Below are 18,983 nucleotides of genomic sequence, written 5' to 3' on the forward strand. Positions count from 1 at the left end.
GATGCCAGGGAGTTAAAAAAAAAATATATATATTATATATTGGGGTGGTGGCTACCAACCAGTATTGGTCTGGTTATGCCCCCACCTCAACTGAGGGGGGTAACAGTCTTTCAGCTCTCCCCGCACTCAAACATTTTATCCCACAGCAAGCAAAAAGGCATTTGATTATTTTGGGTTTTAGTTTTACATTTGGGCCATGAGAACTTGGCTTATTCTCAAAACCGTCCCACTTGGAATGGTGAGGGCTGCACTTTGGGACGCTGCCATGTAGAAAAATCCACAAAACCTATACACATCTGAAAACTAAACATCTGGGTGATTCCAGACTGCTGTGTTTCACATGCACCCCGCACCATTTTTTGTACCCACAATCCCCTGCAAGCCTCCAACTGTGCTGGAAATCACACATTTTTCCCACGTTTTTGTGATGGAACCTTCCGGAATCTGCAGAAATCCACAAAATTCTTACTACCCAGCATTGTCTTATCTATACCGATAAAAATTCTGCTGCACTGGTCAGCCTAAAAATGTTTTTTTGCAAACTGCCCTTTTGGACCCCCTTTGTTCCCCCTCAATATCGACATGTTTTTGGCTGTTCCCTTTCACAAGCACTTGGCCCACCTACACAAATGAGGTATCATTTTTATCGGGAGACTGAGGGGAACATTGGGTGGTATGAAATGTGTCCCAGTGCGGTGATCCCACACAGAAATGTGTGAACATTTTGATTTTTTAGCTAAAATTTGAGGTTTGATGGGCATTCTAGGTAAGAAAACATAGGGGGATCCACGCAAGTCACACCTCACTGGACTCCCTCGGGTGTCTAGTTTTCAGAAGTGTCTGGGTTTGGTAGGTTTCCCTAGAAGGCTGCTGAGCCCAGGACCAAAAAAGCAGGTACAGTCTAGACTAAGTATTGCTACACCCATGACTTCCCTTTTGAAACTGAAATAAGTCGTCCAGTTGCAAGCATCTCTAACATCACCTCACACAGCAAAACCTTTTTCAGAATACTCTAATCTTCACAAAGATTAGACTTCAAAACCAAGGAGGCTGTACCTGCAATGATCAAATATTAAAACCTTAGAAAGCTAGCAGGCTACATGTAACAAAATAATTACCATAAAAATCAAACTGGCATGACATTTTCATACAGAGGTTCCACAAGGTCCTTCAAAACAAGAACTAATCCGAGCACTGGTCCTTAATCCCAGCATGGGGAGTCCAGATTCACCAACATCCAAATAACACTAAACTAACAATCACAATCTACCCAATTAAAAACATCAACAAATTCCAGAATTGAATTGTCTTCATTAGACCTGGTGATCAGCGCCAACATTAAGCTAACCAGACAGCTCAATCTAGTTGCTCCAAGGCAGCCCACGTCCAGTACAGCTCCCCCCGCTCCCCCAGATGATTCTTCATAGTATGTGCCTCAAGGAGATCGAAAAGAGGGATAGAGGGCAATTTTTGGGAGAATACTCAGTCCCTGACTAGTAGTCAAAAGTCAGCTGACAAAAACTGATAAACATCCATAGCAGCATCTGATATATATAAAAAAATAATCTAAGTTTTTCTTAAGAGGAAAAACTACTTTCTCTAATCCTGAAGTATAACTCCAGGGGAGCAACAGGTCTTTTTTGATAAGTGAACAACTTGAGTATATGCTTACAGTGGGCAAGGTGTCAGATGTTTCAGAAGTCCAGGTATTGTAAATGGCTGCCGCTCAAGAAAAAAAATGTATGAACAGATAACAGATAGAGCAGCAGACATTTCAGCTTAAGAGTAGGAAATAGGTCTGCAGAAATTAAGAACAAATACAACATCCATCAATTTTAGAAGAGTGTTTCTTCTGCAGGGGGGCGCGCTTAAACCGATGGACAGAATTACCTTTCCAAATGATTTGAAAATGCAGATTATAAAAATAAATAAAACAAAACACAAAAGGGTGATAAACAGGAATGCTGAGCAGAGCATAATGAGCAACGCATGTAATTAAATAAAAGTATAAATACACAGAAACAAAGCTAATTAGAAAAATGTAAATTGAAGTGCCTCAAAGATTTCACCAGCACCTACCGTCAGCATCTACCTCATTGATCATATCCTGCAATTCCGCCTCGGTCGGATTTTGACCAAGCGATCGCATGACAGTTCCAAGTTCTTTTGTTGTAATGGTACCATCACCATCCTTGTCAAATAGAGAGAAAGCTTCCTTGAATTCTGTAAGAAAATAGATTAACAAAATTTCAATAAGGCACACCCCACTGTTTTAGTACAAAACTGTACAATAAAGGAAAACTAAAATACAAGACAATTTAATTTTTATCACAAACGTGCAGCATCTTGACAGAATTACACAATTTGGTAAAACCCATGACCCTGCGAAGTAGATTTCTTTTTTTTTTTAATAATAATATCATCATCACAGGTAGGCCAGTGAGGAGCTGGAATTTCTTAATTAACACATACAAAATAAGCTTACTGGTCACCCGTAAACTTACAGCTAACCCTAGACCTCAGCAGGTGGCAGTGACACCACAAGAGAAGAGCTGCCTTGTGGCCCTTCACTTTTATACTTCTGATATTTGTGTTTTGCACTTAAGCAATTATAATTCGATAATAATTAGATACCCGTGTGCACCAGTATCATGCAGGCTTTGCAAAAGCTTAGGGATAAGTGCACTGCTGGAATAAGCTACCCAAGATATCCCAGACACACACAAAAAAAATCTACTACAACCATCAACGTTTAAGTTCTGATGAAGTTAAGTTTCTTGTTACATCAAATTAATTTTAAAAATAAAAAAACATTAGCTGCAGTTGTTGTTAAGATGGGCTTTTAAGACAAATCACTTACCAGCAATCTGCTCTTCTGTGAGCTGGTCAGCCTATGAAGAAAAAGGTAAGATATGTAAAAAATGTGTACACTTTATAACTCAAACACACTGTAGAAGAATGAAACAGCCAGTAATTTGAGGTGAGAGGGCAATACTCCTGTGGGGTCGGCGGTAAAGTCCACGCTAACGAATTTGTAACAATAGCTACGCGGACACCCCTACTGTTGAGAGATCTAAACCTGATAGAGTAATTGTTACATAACAGGCAAGAAAACTCAAGGTTGAGGTGTCACAAACTTAATCCCACATCAATGATATTATCAAGGACTCAATGCCCAATTGCTAACCTCATTTATCAAAGACAAGGAATGGGACAACAGAGAAGTGGAGCGCACATTGAGGGAGATGCCACAAGGTGGTTGGAAAAATGAGAGAGTAAGATTACACAGTATGGAGAAATAATATATAAAAACGTATTGAAAGTCGTTAACCAGAGCTAATCTTACGAGTCAGTCCTAACACAAGGAGACAGATAATCCTTCCAAGGAGAACTCCATTCACTTTAATCTTAACACGCTTCAGGGACAGCCATGTCGGCATAATCAAGTTTTTAAGTCCAGTCCCTTAGTAGAAAATGCTCAATCTCACACTATGCGTAAGACAGGCCTACGAGACGGGTGCCAGCAATGCAAGAACTGACAAGGATAGGAGCATTCAATTACTGGTTAATCAGAATTACTCGTCATTCGCCTCAGTTACACGAGATACCTCAGTTTCAGTGGCTGACTGTTAAAGCCCATCTCAATACCATTACTAAATGGACTAAACCAAATTCTCAACTGTCACAGGAACGGATCATTGAACATCTCAAAAGTATACAGGAAAAAGGCTTGTATGATTCTGCAAACATCAGCACAAGAGACTGCCAGCATTACACATGGCCAGCAAATCAAGAAGCTAGAAAAAGTTTAAGGATGCTCCAAGAGGGTTACAGCTCCCCTCATAACACCTCTACTTTGATAACTTTAGGGACGAGTAATGTATGGCAAGTAAAATATGAATTGTGACTTGGGGAATACCACCATCTACAGGCAAAAAGCAGTGTCCGAGCTGTAGGAGGAAAAGCATCTTTAATAAAAAATAAAAATTGCCAAAACCATTAGGTCTTGCTTTAGGGACCCATTTGCTTTGCCAATGGTTTAACAAAAGGTTACTGTATAAACATTGCATATTTTCTGTAAGTAAAGGCTTTGAATTTGTAAACTCTGCATAGGTAAAATGCAGTATTGCAATTTACTAAGTATTGGCAAATCCAAAAGGAATGTGCTATTGGGTTTTCCAATGCTTGCATAGTACACATCAGAAAAAGTGCATTTACGTGTCCGGAAGAGCTCTGGGTGAAGAAACGTGTTCTTAACAGGGCACGATCAAGAGCTCTGGAAGTAGGCTGAAGGCAATGCGAGCCAGTGGGCAGGCAGTGTTCAGATTATATGCTCATTCAGTTGGTGGCCTTTCTTCAGGGAACACATACTGAGGTTAACATGTGTACCAAATGTAGTTACCAATTCCAATTATTTACAACAAAATTGCTGTTTCTCATTTATATAATACTGCTAGCAAAAATGCAAAGCCAATAAGTCTGGCTGATATGTGTTACGTGATGGTCTGTGTGATAGCAGAAAACTTGCAAAGAGGCACCTAAACGCTGGTCAGGCAGCATGCTGTGTCAAGTGAAGGACAGTAGTTCACATGCCTTTAATTACTTAGCCCACATAATTTTTAGAGGCGAACTCTTTACTGGTGTAACCTTTTTTGTCTCACAAAGCACTGAGGCCCACAATACGCTTTGCCTATAGACAGATAAAAATAGCTTGGAGGCAACGTACACAAATTATGATGCAATGCTCTTCTGCAGCATCTCTGGAAGGGCAGGAGAATTGGAACCGAAGTATTTGTTCCCTGATGAAATTGATACGAAAGTCGTGTAGGTCATTTTGCTTCCCGGTGAAGCAGATCTAAATATTCTCACCAAACACAGGTGAGAGACAGCAACATGGAGGACGTAGGGTGGTGCGAGAAGCAATGTACAGGGGCAAAATTGCAGAGGATGGGGGTAGGTAAGCCACACAGAGGGCATGACAGATAATATATTGGTGGTTGGCGTGGGGGTGTTGACCTTTCAGCATTCAAAGCGGTGACCTGGAAGTTTACAGGAGTTTCTAATTGACTTGTGAGCAGTTACTGAGCAATGAATTTGCTTTGTACAGCAGTGATCTGGCGAATCCTTCGATATGTCTTAGCAAAGGCAAAACATCTTCAAGAAACGTAAAGTGCAGCTCAAGTGATACATAGGATTAATTTTGTGCACAGTGAAAGCTGCAGATGCAGACTTCAGTTTTTACCCATTGATCGAGGCAGAACTAAAACATGCAAGCACACTGTGTCAACATCTCTGTCCATTCACAAACTCTGCTAAGTGAAAAGTTGATATGACAGAAAGGAGCACCACATCAAAAGTCAGTCATGGCAGGAACTCGAGCAGGCAGTGGGCTTTTATAACAAAGTATAACTCGCAGGTCTCCTTGCACTTCTAACCTAAAATATGTGCCACTGTTGAGCTGAACGATTTCAAGTGAACACTTAATGTTAATGCTGTATCTCCTTGTGCAGTGGAAACAAATCCAGCATTGGCAAAGCCACTAGGTCTTGCCTATGCAACAGCTATTGACTATGCCAATATATTTTAGAAATGTTACACACCAGTGTGGCTGTTTGCGGAATAGCAGGGCGCAGCGGGCAGAGTGGCGGCATAGGTGAGCAGAGTGGACCAGTGTGACGTAGTGGCAAAGAGGGTGTTGAGTGGAAGAGTGGTGTGGAGTGGCGTAGAGGGTGTTGTGCAGAGTAGAGGGGGTTGCACAAAGTGGAGCTGTGAAGTGGCATAAAGGAGAGTAGATTGTCATACAGCAAAGTGGCATGGAGTGTGGAATGGCAGAGTGGCCGTGTCGCACAGTGGAGTGGCAGAGTGGAATTAAGTGTAGTAAAGTGGCATGGAATGGCTGAGTGTGTTGCAGAGTGGAGCAACGGTGAGTGTGTCGCAAAGTGCTCTCCAGTGGCCTAGAGTGAAGTGGCGTAACTGCGGTGCAGAGTAGGTTGGCGTAGTGTGCAGTGGCAGTGTGCATTAGTGGAAAGTGCAGTGACCTAGAACAGACGGTTTCAGACTAGAGTGAATTGGTGCAGGATCGAGTGCAGTGGCACAGACTTGTGACGTTGAGTGCAGTGGCTTAGAGACAATAGTTGTGGAGTGGCCTAGACTGGACTGGTATATAGTGCAGTAGTGAAGAATGCAGTAGTGCATAGTAGAGTGGGGTAGAGTGCATTTGCACGGAGCAGTCTGGTGTAGAGTAGACAGACAGATACGTTGCGTAGAGTGTTGCACCAGACGCCAGCAGTGCTAAAGTTGGCCCTGGTGATAGGCCGGTGTTTCAGTGGAACATGTTTGCTTATTTATTTAATTGCTGACAACACACGCATCCACCTAACAGTATAAAAACTATGTCTTGACATAAGCAGGATGTTGAAGTGTGTAGTGTAAATAATGCAGGTGTTTTCAGGTTCCCGTTTGTAGTTTTCTGGCAAGCAGTAATCTAGTCTAGATGTTTATGGCCTGGTCCTACATTGTGCAGCAATGTCTCTCTTGGCTACTAGTAGAGCCGTGTTCAAGAACATCTTTTGTCTCTCAATCCTGCCATCCCTTCGTTCACCGTCCAAACCCCCCCCCCCCCCCCCCCACCCAGGAGGACTAACAGGGGAGAGACCCAGGGTCTCCCCAAGTTTAGACTGAATCCTTTTCCAGTATTGGTCAATGACCGGATACATCCAGGCCACATGGAAGACATCAGCTGGGGAATGGGGGCAACAGGTACACTTTGAGTCAGGGTGAAGACCAGCCCTAAATAGTCTATCTGGGGTGAGGTTGGCACAGTACAAGTAGTATGTTTGGACAAGCCAGAGCCTGGCGGAGATTGTGATGGGTCTGGGCGCCATCAAGGCATCCCACCCAGTCATCATCTAGAGACTCAAGCAAGCCCTCCTTATTGGGATTTGAGGCATCCAAGTTCAGCTGTTGCATTTAGGATAAGGGAACAGTATATCTGTGAGACCCCGCTCCTGTCCAGTTCCCCATCATCACATTTGCCTCCATAGGGTTAAACTCTGGAATGGACATGCCATGGGAATGTGAACCCTCACTGTGTGGCGCAGTTGTAGACATTTCTGGAATTGGGTGTTGCGGATTTCAAAGGTTTTTTTTAGGGGTCCTGAAAGGAAACCACGTTCGTACTTGCTCATATATCCCCAACTAGGGTAATTCCTATTGCATCCCAGTGGAAGAAATCTTTAAGGGTGGCAGAATCTCGGAACCATGTACCATGCCATAAAAGGATATGTTGAGTGATTTTCTCCCACCACCCAGAGTGTCTCCGTTCCAGCCTCCAGCTGTGAAATACCATACTGGTGACTTCTGGGATGTCGGCTGGGATGGGGCTACCATAAAGCGTATCCATGACTCTGGGAAAGTCCAACCAGGCCAGTTCCTGACTATAAGCCAAGTCTACCTTCCTCGCCAGTCATAGATGACCAGCATCTGAGATACCAGGTAGTACTACTGCTGATGATTAGACATGCCCAGGGACCACTTTGTACACAGCGCATTGGCAGGTAGTCATGGCTAGTCGTCACTGACTTATGCCAAAAAAAGAAGCCTCCTATCGGTGAGTGCATCTCTCTAAACTAACGTGCGGTTATATTGAGTGGGAAAATTTTAGAACAAGCTACAAGAAGCAGGGCAATACCATCATTTTATAAAGCGCAATACGGCCCATGACATTAAGTGGTAGCAGTTGCCATTTTTTGAGGTCTCCTTTGGATTTGCAGACTATTGGGGAAACATTAAGGGACCAAGCAAGAGAGACGTCCAAGGCCCAGGAAGCGGAAGCTCAGTTGCCAGATTGAAATGTCTGCCAGTCTATGGCTTCACAATTGTTGGTCAGGGGCACAAGGAGAGATTTGGCAGGGTTATCGGTCAGGTCCATTGCTTCAAAGAGTTGCAGTAGCTGTAGGCAGCAGGGGCATCTGGGTTGGAGATATACGAGGACGCTGTTGGTATAGAGCAGTGGTTTTCAACAGATGGTCCGGGGACCCCTGGGGGTCCCCAAAGCCTCTTCAGGGGGTCTGCGACTGCTTAGAAAATTTAACAACATTAACAGATTAGGTCCACATCTTTCAGCAATGACTCATTGGGGGGGGGGGGGGGGGGGGGGGCAGGGGGAGTCCCTGGATTCCAATAATTATAAAGTGGGGGTCCACAGAGAAAAAGGTTGGCAACCACTGGTATAGAGCCCAACCCGGTCCACATTGCGCCCCCGCCCCGAGAGTCACATCACAGAAGGAGTGCAAGGGGTCTATAGCCAGCACAAAAGGAAGCAGGGAAAATGGGCATCCCTGGCAGGCGCAGAAGGAATTAGACTGTTAAGTTGACCTGTACCTGAGCTAGCCGCTGTGTGTATTTTTATCAGGCGTCAAAAGTGGGTTCTGCAGTCCATCTTTTTCCAAGAGCTGGAACATATAGCCTCAGTCCACTGTGTCGAACACCCTCTCAAACTCAATAAGCATTAAGGTCAAAAGGTCATGGAGGGAGTGGTGCTGGGGCAAGGACGACATAAAAGCTCTGTATTGCCCTGAGTGCTTTGTGTCGGTATAGATCCAGGTGGATCAGGGTCCCGATAACCTGTTGCATATGGTTGGCCAGAGTAGTGCCATGGGGGTGGCATGTGGGTTCAGAGATCCCACTGGTGAGGAGTAAGGGTGCATGGTCCAAGATCCCTTGGGGCAGTGTCTGTACCTGTGTAACAGAGGGCAGGTCAGTAGCAGGTAGGAGATACATGCTTGAGAGTGGTGTACTGCTGAGATGTGGGTCTATTGCTGGGCCCGAGGGTTCCAAGCCCTTCACACATCTCACAGACCCATGGCGTCCACCCAAAGGGAGTCAGAACTAGAGCAGCATATTGCGGAAGGGGGACCCGTTGACACTTTGTGGGTGGTGGACATCAAGAACAGCACTGAAGTTGCTGTCAATTATGGTGAGATTGAGAGGAAGGGCTGTCATTAACTTGGTGAATATTGCCAAGAAGGAATTATAGCGCGGGGGACAGAAGCATATCTGGTAAGGAGGTTCAAGAGGCGACCTTCCAGTGTGCCTGTAATTGCAAGATGGCGGCCCGGAGGGTCTATCCACGATTGCTGAAGTACAAAAGGGAAGGCATGTCTAAGGAGTATCGCTACCCCACGGGATCCTCAGGTAAAACTGTGTGATATGCCCTGTCAAAAACTGTAGCGGGCTTAAAAAAGGGGGCAGTATGTTCCCAACAGATGTGTTTCTATTAATAGCCAGATAGACGGGTGAAATCTCTGTGCATACCTGACTGCGAACAAACGTTTGATCAGGTTCAATATGCTGTTCACATTCCAAGACAGACCAGTAAAGGGACCCATGGGGGTTGGATTAATCCCAGGAGACTTAATCGGGGACAATCGGAGGGTGTTCAAGAACTCACACAGCGAACACAGGTGGGCATGCTCTACGCCACACAAGGGCCATCTGGAATCCAGGATCTGAACCACTGTTCCAAGAATTCCATGGTTTGAGCACCCTCCATTTTGGAGATCCGCCCCATGGCTTCCGCAAGATGGCTACTTGCATTTTTTAGGGTCTTGGTGCAGGTGAACATATCCACCCTGACCTCCCCAATTTTTGTCTCCACTGCAACTGGGTGACCTGGATGGCTTGTGGGATTTTATCAGTCACAGCCAAAGGGTGAAGTGGCCTCACCATCCAGAGTCCGTGCAGAGGTGATGAAGCGGTCCATAATGGCCCCGGAGGAGTGGGATCTTGCTGGTTTATCCTTGCCCAAGGCGCTAAATGTCAGTCCATCGAGTTGCATGTGTGGGGCAGGCATCGCAGGAAGAGGTAGGAGCCGCCTTGAGGTGCTCTCCCTATGTTTTAGACACCTATTGCTGGGTGCCAGTGATGAGGCCCAAGTCGTCCTGGTCTAGTTCAGGTCCTCCTCAAGGGGCAGTCAGGGATATGGGGGGGGGGGGGGGGGGGGGGGGGGCACTACCTTCCAATCGGGACCCACTTGTCTCCCTATGTCCAGCCCGCACCATCACTAAGTACATGGGCCAGGCCCTGTCGTGAGCCCGTAAGGACGGGGGGGGGGGGGGGGGAGATGGAGTCGGGCGTTTGAGACTGGATCTGGTGTACGGCTGGGGCCCAGGCAGTCTCCCTCAGGTCTGTCTAGTAGGTGAGGTGAGAGGCTGTCATGGTTTGCTTTCCCTCCTCAGGTCAGGGCTCTCAACTCTGGCGACAATGAAAGGGCGAGGCCTTCTGGAGTGCACAGATCTTCAGGAGCGACCGCTGGAGGCAGGGCCCGCTGCCCCCACTGGCCGCTCGTCCTCTTGCCCCTGGAGGGAAGCGGATAAGGTCTACAGTGATCCGTGATACATTAGGCCACAGCTGCCCGTCAGAAGCCCAAGGAGCAGAGCAGTGGCGGCAGTTGCGACAGCACGGCAAACACCACGGATTCCTTCTGTGCAGCCACTCACTATTGGTGAGGACATGTCCATCAGGAGAGCTTGGGAGGGGGCCAACAAAGATCCAGTCGGGGGTAAGGCTGCAATTTTAGCCCCCCCCCCCCAATTGCATTTGTCAATCGGGCCTCAGTAAGCAGACAGGTCCGCCGTATTATGGGGTCTCACTCAGCCCGCTTCACTTGGTTGCTTGTTTCTTCCTCACCTTCTCACAAGCAAGCTCAGATAGGGAGCTGGAGTCCCACTGTGCAGTGATGTCATTAAGGGGGGGGGGGGGGGGGGCGGAATTCTGCCAACGGCTCAGCAACGTTGTAGATGACGGGGGTGTCCAGGGTATTCTTAGTGCAACAGCCATCTTGATGCCCCCAAGCCATGCCAATGCGTGTTATTAAAAGAGTTTGGTACTCTGACTCACCGACTGTAAACAAAGGATCAGACATTCATAACATTGTCACATTAATCAAAAGCCAACATTGATAAATTAGTATATAAAACAGCTTTGAGATTCTGTGGACAATGGTGGGGATGTGACTTGCCCAGACCTATTTTGCACACAGTTCTACCTTTAATACCTCTACTACCAATTTCCCCCATGACCAAACCTGAACAAGGATTAGAAGCAAATCCACTCCCATACCTATTGCTTTATCCTTATGCAGGAAGCAAGGGATACAAATGTCAGTAGTCATTTTGGAATATCAATTAAATTTTAATGCATTAACTAGTACCCCACCATGTGGGGATCACAATTAAAGTTAGGACCATGGATGGGGATTCCCGGCAACAGTCCTGCTTTAAACCGTTGATAGGGAACCGTGGATAGGGAGACGATAAAGCGAGAACACTAACAACTACAACCGACCGATGTAGAGACCAAAACCAGACGTTGCATATCCGTAGCAAGAAAACTCGGAGAGGAAGCATTTGAGGTCACACAGTATGTCACGGCAGGAGCCCCGCGCGTTAGTATGACCACCATCCGAGTGCCGAAGCTGAAAAACATTAATTGCCGCTAGTGGGCGACCAAGAACCAACATAATTTATAAAGGAAATATGAGGAGCGGGATTTATTTCCGTTTTCCACATCTGACCAAAAACAGACTGGCTGACCGAAGATCCCACACCCGGCGCCACGGTTTCCCTTGCAACGCTTAAAACGAACTAGGCCTTGCATCAAGCGCTACTATTTGCTCACATGTGATACCACGACGGGGTCCAACATAACGCAGATCGCTTGAAATTGTTGTCTGTCTCGCCATAAAGACTACAGGAAAATGGAAGAAGGTCGCGAATCTGGGTGGTGCTTTGGAGTCATGATGAGCTGGGTCTATACTAAAATCGCCGAGCACACCAGCAACTTTATTGCTATAACACCGCGCTGCTGCGAAAAAATGTAAAGTGCCTCCCTATAACGAGACCTCGAGCATGTGTCACAATCGTGTCTTCTACGACAAACAATGCTTTTTTAGGCAAAACGTTTAGAAAACCACAACAAAATAAACTGTAAAGCCATATAAATTAGAATATGCAAGGGATTTACAAAACTAACCGGATGGGATCAGGTTGCCAGGTGCAACGAATCTGTGATTTAAACTAACCACACAATTGAGACAAATTGAATCAAATTATGTCCCGTTACCTTAAAAGAGGTCTCGATTACCATCGGGAAAGGGGGGAAAAATTAACGCGAAGTGGTTTAAACTTTTATCAAACTGCGGTGTGCATTAAAAAGAAGGGAGATGATAGGAAACATCACTGGTTAAGGTGGAAGAGACGCAAGCCCATTTCAAAATATGTAATTGAGGACACACTTCATTCAAACAGAAAAATTGAAGTCCACCGAAAAATACGTTTAGACAATTCTCGCCCGCATCAATTCGGATTGATGCACAACGATTTTCGACACGAGACCATTGCAGAGGTTTCTTCTGTACCAGATTAAAATACACACGTCCAATGCTGTGGATCCACAAATGGTGCATCCATATGTGATACGCAGACTAACTAAATTCTAGAAGAAAAAACAATTCGATACGCCGGGGAAGGTCAAGTTTTTCTTAATAATGTTGATACGCGCGACCTGAACTTTCCAGATCAGTCCTCTCAAGCTGGCACGATGAGCTCCGTTCACCACAGCCACACGAACAGTCCTCAAACGAGGACTGGCCGCGTTGTACGAGGACAGGCCGCGTTGTACGAGGACAACCCCACAGGTTAAATGAAAACAACGGAGTAGCACGCGCGAAGGGCCCCTGGCCATCAGTGGGTCAATGCACATGGTCTACCTACCATTGTGGTTGCAGAAAGGTCCTTTAGGTCTTCGGTGAACAGATGTAAATGGGGCCCGTAAGGGGAGGGTTGTGAGTGGGTCGGCCGGCTCTGCTATCCGCACGAAGCAACGACCCTCCCGGCTGAAGCGGCTCCACAGAGTGCTCGGAAGCGTCAGGCTGCTCGCCCGTCCTATTATACCACGGTATCCCTCCGCCAGCAGTTCAACCCAACCTGGACCTTCTTTCGGTGTCGCATGTCCCGCCCACCTCTCACTCCGATTGTGACGTTGTGACAGTCTCACCGCCCCGCCCGAGCGCCAAGAAGCCACGCCCTGCCCTCCTCCTCTATACTGCGGCCCGTAGCCCCTCCCACTCGTTGCACGCCTGACTGCGGCGTGTGGCCACGCCTCAGACCCACTGCAATTCGACTGGAGAGGAGGTGCGGCTTGGATGGCAGGGAGGGAACCGAGCTTAGCTGCCATGGGGGCAGTGGACGGGGCACGTCAGCTGCTTGAGGAGTGGACGCAACGCGGTAGTCAATGCGGGAGTTCTGCAGAGTGGGAAAACTAACTTTCTGGTGTTCGCCAATGCGCAATCGCCGTGATCGTTCTGAAACAGGAAGGGATAGCCGAAGACTGAGTGATGTGTTGTATATCCATCGGCCCCACAAGACGCTTGTGTACCTTAAGCTATATACTTTTCTTCAAAGAAGAAGAACATAATTCGCTTTTTAATGTTGCGCAAGTTTGCTTTGTAAAAATGTCTCCTTTTTTAGGTTATCCTTATTCCTCTAAATCGTAGCTTCCTTTTAGTGAAGACCTATGTGGCTTTAGCTCGCTAGACAAAAACAAAACCATTGCATCTGTTAAAAAAATATTGCAAAACCCAATAATTTTCACACACTTGCACCTGAAAACGAATAGCCTGTGTAAAGGAAATGTTACTGTCCTGCATTTAGTGTCCAAAGCTTGAGTACGCTGGCATGACAATGCCAGACCTGCTATGTTTCATTTTCATTTTTGAGCGTCGCGGCGCATGGCGCAGTTTTTAGTGCAACACATGCAGAAATTGCAACACACTTCATACAGAGAAACTGCGGCGCAGGTAGTCTTGCATTAAAACAAAATCATCTTACGAGCAGATACAACAAGCACTGTAGAGCCCACAGACCTGACCTGTTTTGTTTAAAGGGGGGGTTGGGGGGAAGCCGGAGGGGGACAATCATTTGTTAATAGTTGAGCGATTGTGAGTGTTGTCCCCACCTGCCTTAGAAAGAAAATCCCAAAAAGGAAAATACAGCTTCGACTACAGGAAGCTAGGTGAAGAGCCCCTCTTATGAAAAGACTGCATCAGTAGAATTATGATGTAACATCAATGAAGTGTTATGAAAGGCAGGTGGAAGACTAAACTTGTTTTGTAAGCAGAGACCTTAAAAGGGATATGCAGCAACGTACTGCATAGAAGTTTTGACAAGCGACCATTATTTTCATTGCATCTGTAAAAATAAGACTAGGCACACAGTTGTCTTTACTCTGAACTTAAGTTTTAAGTGCAACAGTATGTTGCCAAGACAGCCAGGGCTGGCCTTTGGTCAGAACACCCCTAGGGCGAAAGCAAATTTGGTGCCCCTCCACACTTGTGTCATTCACTGTCTGGGTACCTACCGAAAAATACACCACATAGGGAGCTATGTATTACACGTCTTTATTAGTCTGCGTGTAACCACAAACAGAATATTCTGAGCCTGCATTCACTTCGCCAAAAGGAGTCAGTCATTTATACTCACACAATGCTACATAGCCCCCTGTAAAAAAAAAAATAATAATAAATTTTTTTTTATATTATATATATTATTATTTAACAAACATCTACACAATCACAGCTCTTCGATACGCCTTCTTGGCACTTTGATTACCATTCCCAATCGTATCTTCCGAAACTGCGAAATCACCAACAGCAGTGTCCATGATCTGTGTTGGCAATGTAGGACCAACTACAGTCTCTGGTTTTCCAACTGTCCTATTTGAACCTGTCTTTACATTGACATCAGATCCGACGAGTGATGAGCCACCTGTCTGAAACGCAAGAGATCTCGCGTAATGGATTTCCCTGGATGTTGGGCAGTCACCATGTGTCCATTGCTGGTTACCACACAAATAGCTTGGCATCAAATGGAGCATCAGGCTTACGTTTTCTCAGCTGTGGAGTGCTTGTCCAATCTCCTGTTGTGAAGACCATGGCTTTTGTGTGTCATCTCAAGTCTGCATAGGACTTCATTTTCTTTTTATGATCCAAGTCTTTTGTAAAAGTTTCTTCTACAGTTCTCGATCATGTGTTGGTCCATTGAGGTGGCTTGGTATTCATTGCTCTCCCAAGCATCAACGTTGCATAACTTTCACCTGTGATCATGTGAGAAGTTGAACTATAAGCTCGTAGGGTTGAATTCAAGACAATCTTGAAGTCGAGCTTTTCTAATTCAGCACGCTGAACATTTTTTTTTTTTTTAATGTACTCCTAAAACGTTTAACAAGGATACTAGCTTTTAGCCAAAGAAGTGTGCTATTCTGATGCTTCTCATTAAGCAGATTGAGAAAGTCTCCAAATTCTCAACCATTGAAAGGTGCGTCACTGTCAGATTTTAAAATTGCTGGAATGCCCCATGTCGCAAAGATGCCATCTAATCTTTCAACAACTCTTCCCTGAGTGATGGATGAGAGATTGTCTATTGATGGAGAACAAGTATTCATCCGCAAACGTAATCATCATCATCATCATCATCAGGTGATGTCCAGTGACAAGCGGACCAAAAAAAAAAAAAAAAAAAAAAACTAACAGCAATTCTTTCCCATACATGCTTTTGCAACTGACATACTTATAGGGTGTTGAGTAGTTTTCAATGACCGAACGAGTTTGGTTTCCTCATTGAACTCAGAGAGCTTGTTTTGTGGCAACAATTCCACAATGTCTTTCTTGGGCCACTTAAGTTATCTCTTGTCACAGAATCTCCAAAATGACAAGTCTCAAACTCTTCAGGGTAATGCCTTCTGTGTCACCGACAGTTCATCTTTGACATTTTTAAACTGCTGCTATTCACGGTCATTGGTAAGAGGCGGAGTATGTTGGTTCCATGACTTTTGGATAGTAATGTCTTTCAGTTTAATGGGTCAGTATCTTGACTCAAGTCAGTGATAGTTTGTTCATATGAAATGGCAGCAGGCATATTGGATTTCACAATGACATTTATGTAGGCTTCGGTCATCTTAGTAGGGTTACCTACACACTGTATAGGCACTTTGGAATAGTCAGCAGAGTGATCTTTCCCAGCATAATGCACAATTGCGTAGTTTTACTTTTGTAACCGTAGACCCCTATGTTTAATGCATGGAGGCATCTTGCCTTTTGGATTCTCAAAGATGGTCAGCAATGCTCAATGATTTGTCACAAGCATAAAAGATTTTCCATATAGGAGCACATGGAAATGTTCACATGCCCACACCACTTCTAAACTCTCTTTTTCAGGTTCTGAAGCAGCATGTCCAGTCTTGAACAAACTTGTTTGCATTTGCCACAATATGTCTGAGCATTTGGGTGTCCGTTGTGATGTGCAAGGATTGTGCCTAACCCTACCAGACTAGCATCAACCACCACATCTGTATGTAGCTTTTGATCAAAATATGCTGTTTATGTACCATTTTCAATAGCTAATTTGATTCTATTAAAAAAACTTTACAAGCATTCATTTGACCAGTGAAATGAAACCTTCGTCAACTCTCTCAATGGAACACTCACGGTGGCAAAGTGCTGTAAGTATCTGGAAAAGTAACCGGCCACGCCAAGGAATGAGCGTAACATGGAAACCTCTTGTGTGGGACTGGCAGTTGAGTGCTTGCACTTTGACTGGATCTGGTCTCATGTCTGAATTAGAAAAGATATGGCCAAAGAATTTTAGCTCAGTCTTATTGAATTCACATTTCTCAGCAATCAGAGGTAAACCTACATCACAAGTAAACACTTTTCTGAGAGCTTTATTATGCTCCTTCTGTGTAGTTCCGAAAACGAAGTCATCGCTTCAGTTGAAAGCATTCATGACACTATGATACGTCAAATGACATCTTGAACAATCTCTGCCACCGTTGACAAACCAAAACTGAGTGTCTAGTATCGAAACAGACTAAATACGCATAGAAAAGGGGTAATTTACCTACAATACTCCTCAAGTTCCAACTGATGATATGGCAAGGTAAGACATTTGCACCATTCTGTTGTATCATCATGTAAGCAATTAACGGACTTTGATGTCGTTCTTTCAATTGCCTTGTTCGCTTGACGCATGTCCACGCATATGCGTTCAGCTCCTTCACTGCCTATTTTAGGGACTACCACTATGGGAGAAGCCCATGGCGTTGGACCAGTAGAACGCTCAGTGGTTTCATGCCTGACTAATGATTCAAGTTCCTTTTCAACAGTTTCTTATAAACAAAATGCACTTTGTTTGTGTAGGAGCAACAGGACGGACATCCTCATTAATATGCAGTTGTACTTTCATGGTTTTAAGTTTTCCTAACCCATGAAACAAAGGGAACAGACTTACTATTTGCAATGAGCATTCAGGTTGTGGTTCACTAAGATCCATCCCATATTAGCAGCCCTGCTGAAACAGAGTAACCACGCATTTGATGCCATAATTTGAAGAACATGGATGGGTGCTGGTACTTTTGTTTTCCTGTGTTTCATAGTCACTGTGAATTAACCTTTACTTTTCAAAGGTATCAATGCAGGTCAGGTGTACATTTAGTTTTCAATGGCATCAGTCTTGACAATAGAGATAGTTCATTATATTTCTCTTCAGGCATAATATTTATCGATGCATCACTGTCGATAACGAAAGTTATGGAAAAATGCCATTTCATGTCGATTTTTATTCGACTAGTATTTTTCTTTACATGCTGCCAGTCCAACATGGGTGCATTTTTTCCAAGGTAAACAGACATTTAACAATAATTTTCTTCACTTTCACTTGATGCAAATACACATTTTAACACGATTAAGATGATGAGCGACTTAGTTTGGTGTCAGTTTCAACTGATGTTGCTTAGCCGTGAAGACCAAAAAACCAGAAGTACACAGTTCCAGCCAATAGACTAGTACCAATGTAAACAGTAAGTAATAGAGTCTACTCTTATTAGAACAAGAGCCCTCACTCACCAAATGGTGACACGCTTCATCACCGGGCTTTTGCTCCTCATCAGGCCAGCACTGCAATGCCCGACTGGCCCCTCGTGGGGGCTTCTTTGCTAGAGATCTTTTGAGTGTAAAGAATGCAGGTAGCGGAGTGCTAGTATGTGGGATTGGTATATGGGTATGTGAAAATAAAAATGGCTAGAGGTCTGGAAATATCGTATTTAATCAACCCAGACCCCTGTCATGATTAAAAACAGAGTGTGGGTAAGGATTAGAAGTAATGTCTAGTCCACCCTCAGAAACAAAAAAACTGTCAGTCCCTGAATTAGGGGAATGTGGAGAGTCAGAGTACAGAACTAACTATACTTCTATCATCGGGGTCAACATGTTTCTCGCAAAAAATGTCTGTTAAGATCGGTGCGAATAACCAGGACCAAAAAAAAAAAAAGTACCTGATCCACATGGTATAACCCAATGCGGGATTTCTTCGTACCACAAAAACCCTCCTTGTATTTAAGGATGGGCCCCATCGGGATAGAGATAAGCATCAGTGGTCCAGGCTTGTATAGTCAACCCACTTGTGTGGATAACCTACCCCTGCTCCGCGTCCCAGAAAAAAGCCTTGAAGACCTGCGTCAAACATCACTACTGGAACACTCAGTCCGCTATGTTGTTGTCTTGCCGTGATGCACACACTTTTTCATTTGCCTTGCAAACAGTTATACAATGGTTCTCCTTACCACATCGTTTGCATATCAGTCCAAAAGGCGGGACATTTACCTTCGTGTGGAAACAACAATCAGTACCTGAAACACAACTTCTTTTTCTTCAGTGACATCATTTTCAGCTTTGTGTTTATTCTTGCTTTTCAGTTTCTTGACTCAATCACTTTGGGCACACTTGGCCTCCATTTCAGCAGCTTGTCGATCAACACGCTTTTAAGCACTGGCAGCTATGAGAACTTTCTCCAGACTTCGAGTTTCTCTCATCATGTCATTTGAATGATCCAATAGGCATCTGTCCATAGCTGAGACTTATTGCTTCTTCA

General features: G+C 44.8%; 1 protein-coding gene across 1 annotated transcript in view; it reads right to left on the bottom strand.

The window, feature by feature from the left end:
* CALM1 (calmodulin 1) overlaps nucleotides 1-12,920 on the bottom strand; it is a 37,265-nt gene extending 24,345 nt beyond the window's left edge. The window contains exons 1-3 of the mRNA XM_069208188.1: nucleotides 12,774-12,920; nucleotides 2,861-2,891; nucleotides 2,080-2,223 (exon numbers count right to left, since the gene is read on the bottom strand). Of these exons, the coding sequence (XP_069064289.1) occupies nucleotides 2,080-2,223; nucleotides 2,861-2,891; nucleotides 12,774-12,776 (178 nt within the window). The 5' untranslated portion in view covers nucleotides 12,777-12,920. The remainder of the gene's footprint in view (nucleotides 1-2,079; nucleotides 2,224-2,860; nucleotides 2,892-12,773) is intronic.
* Between the last annotated feature and the right edge of the window lie 6,063 nt (nucleotides 12,921-18,983).

Source organism: Pleurodeles waltl, chromosome 9 (assembly GCF_031143425.1).
Source record: "Pleurodeles waltl isolate 20211129_DDA chromosome 9, aPleWal1.hap1.20221129, whole genome shotgun sequence".
NCBI lineage: Eukaryota > Metazoa > Chordata > Amphibia > Caudata > Salamandridae > Pleurodeles > Pleurodeles waltl.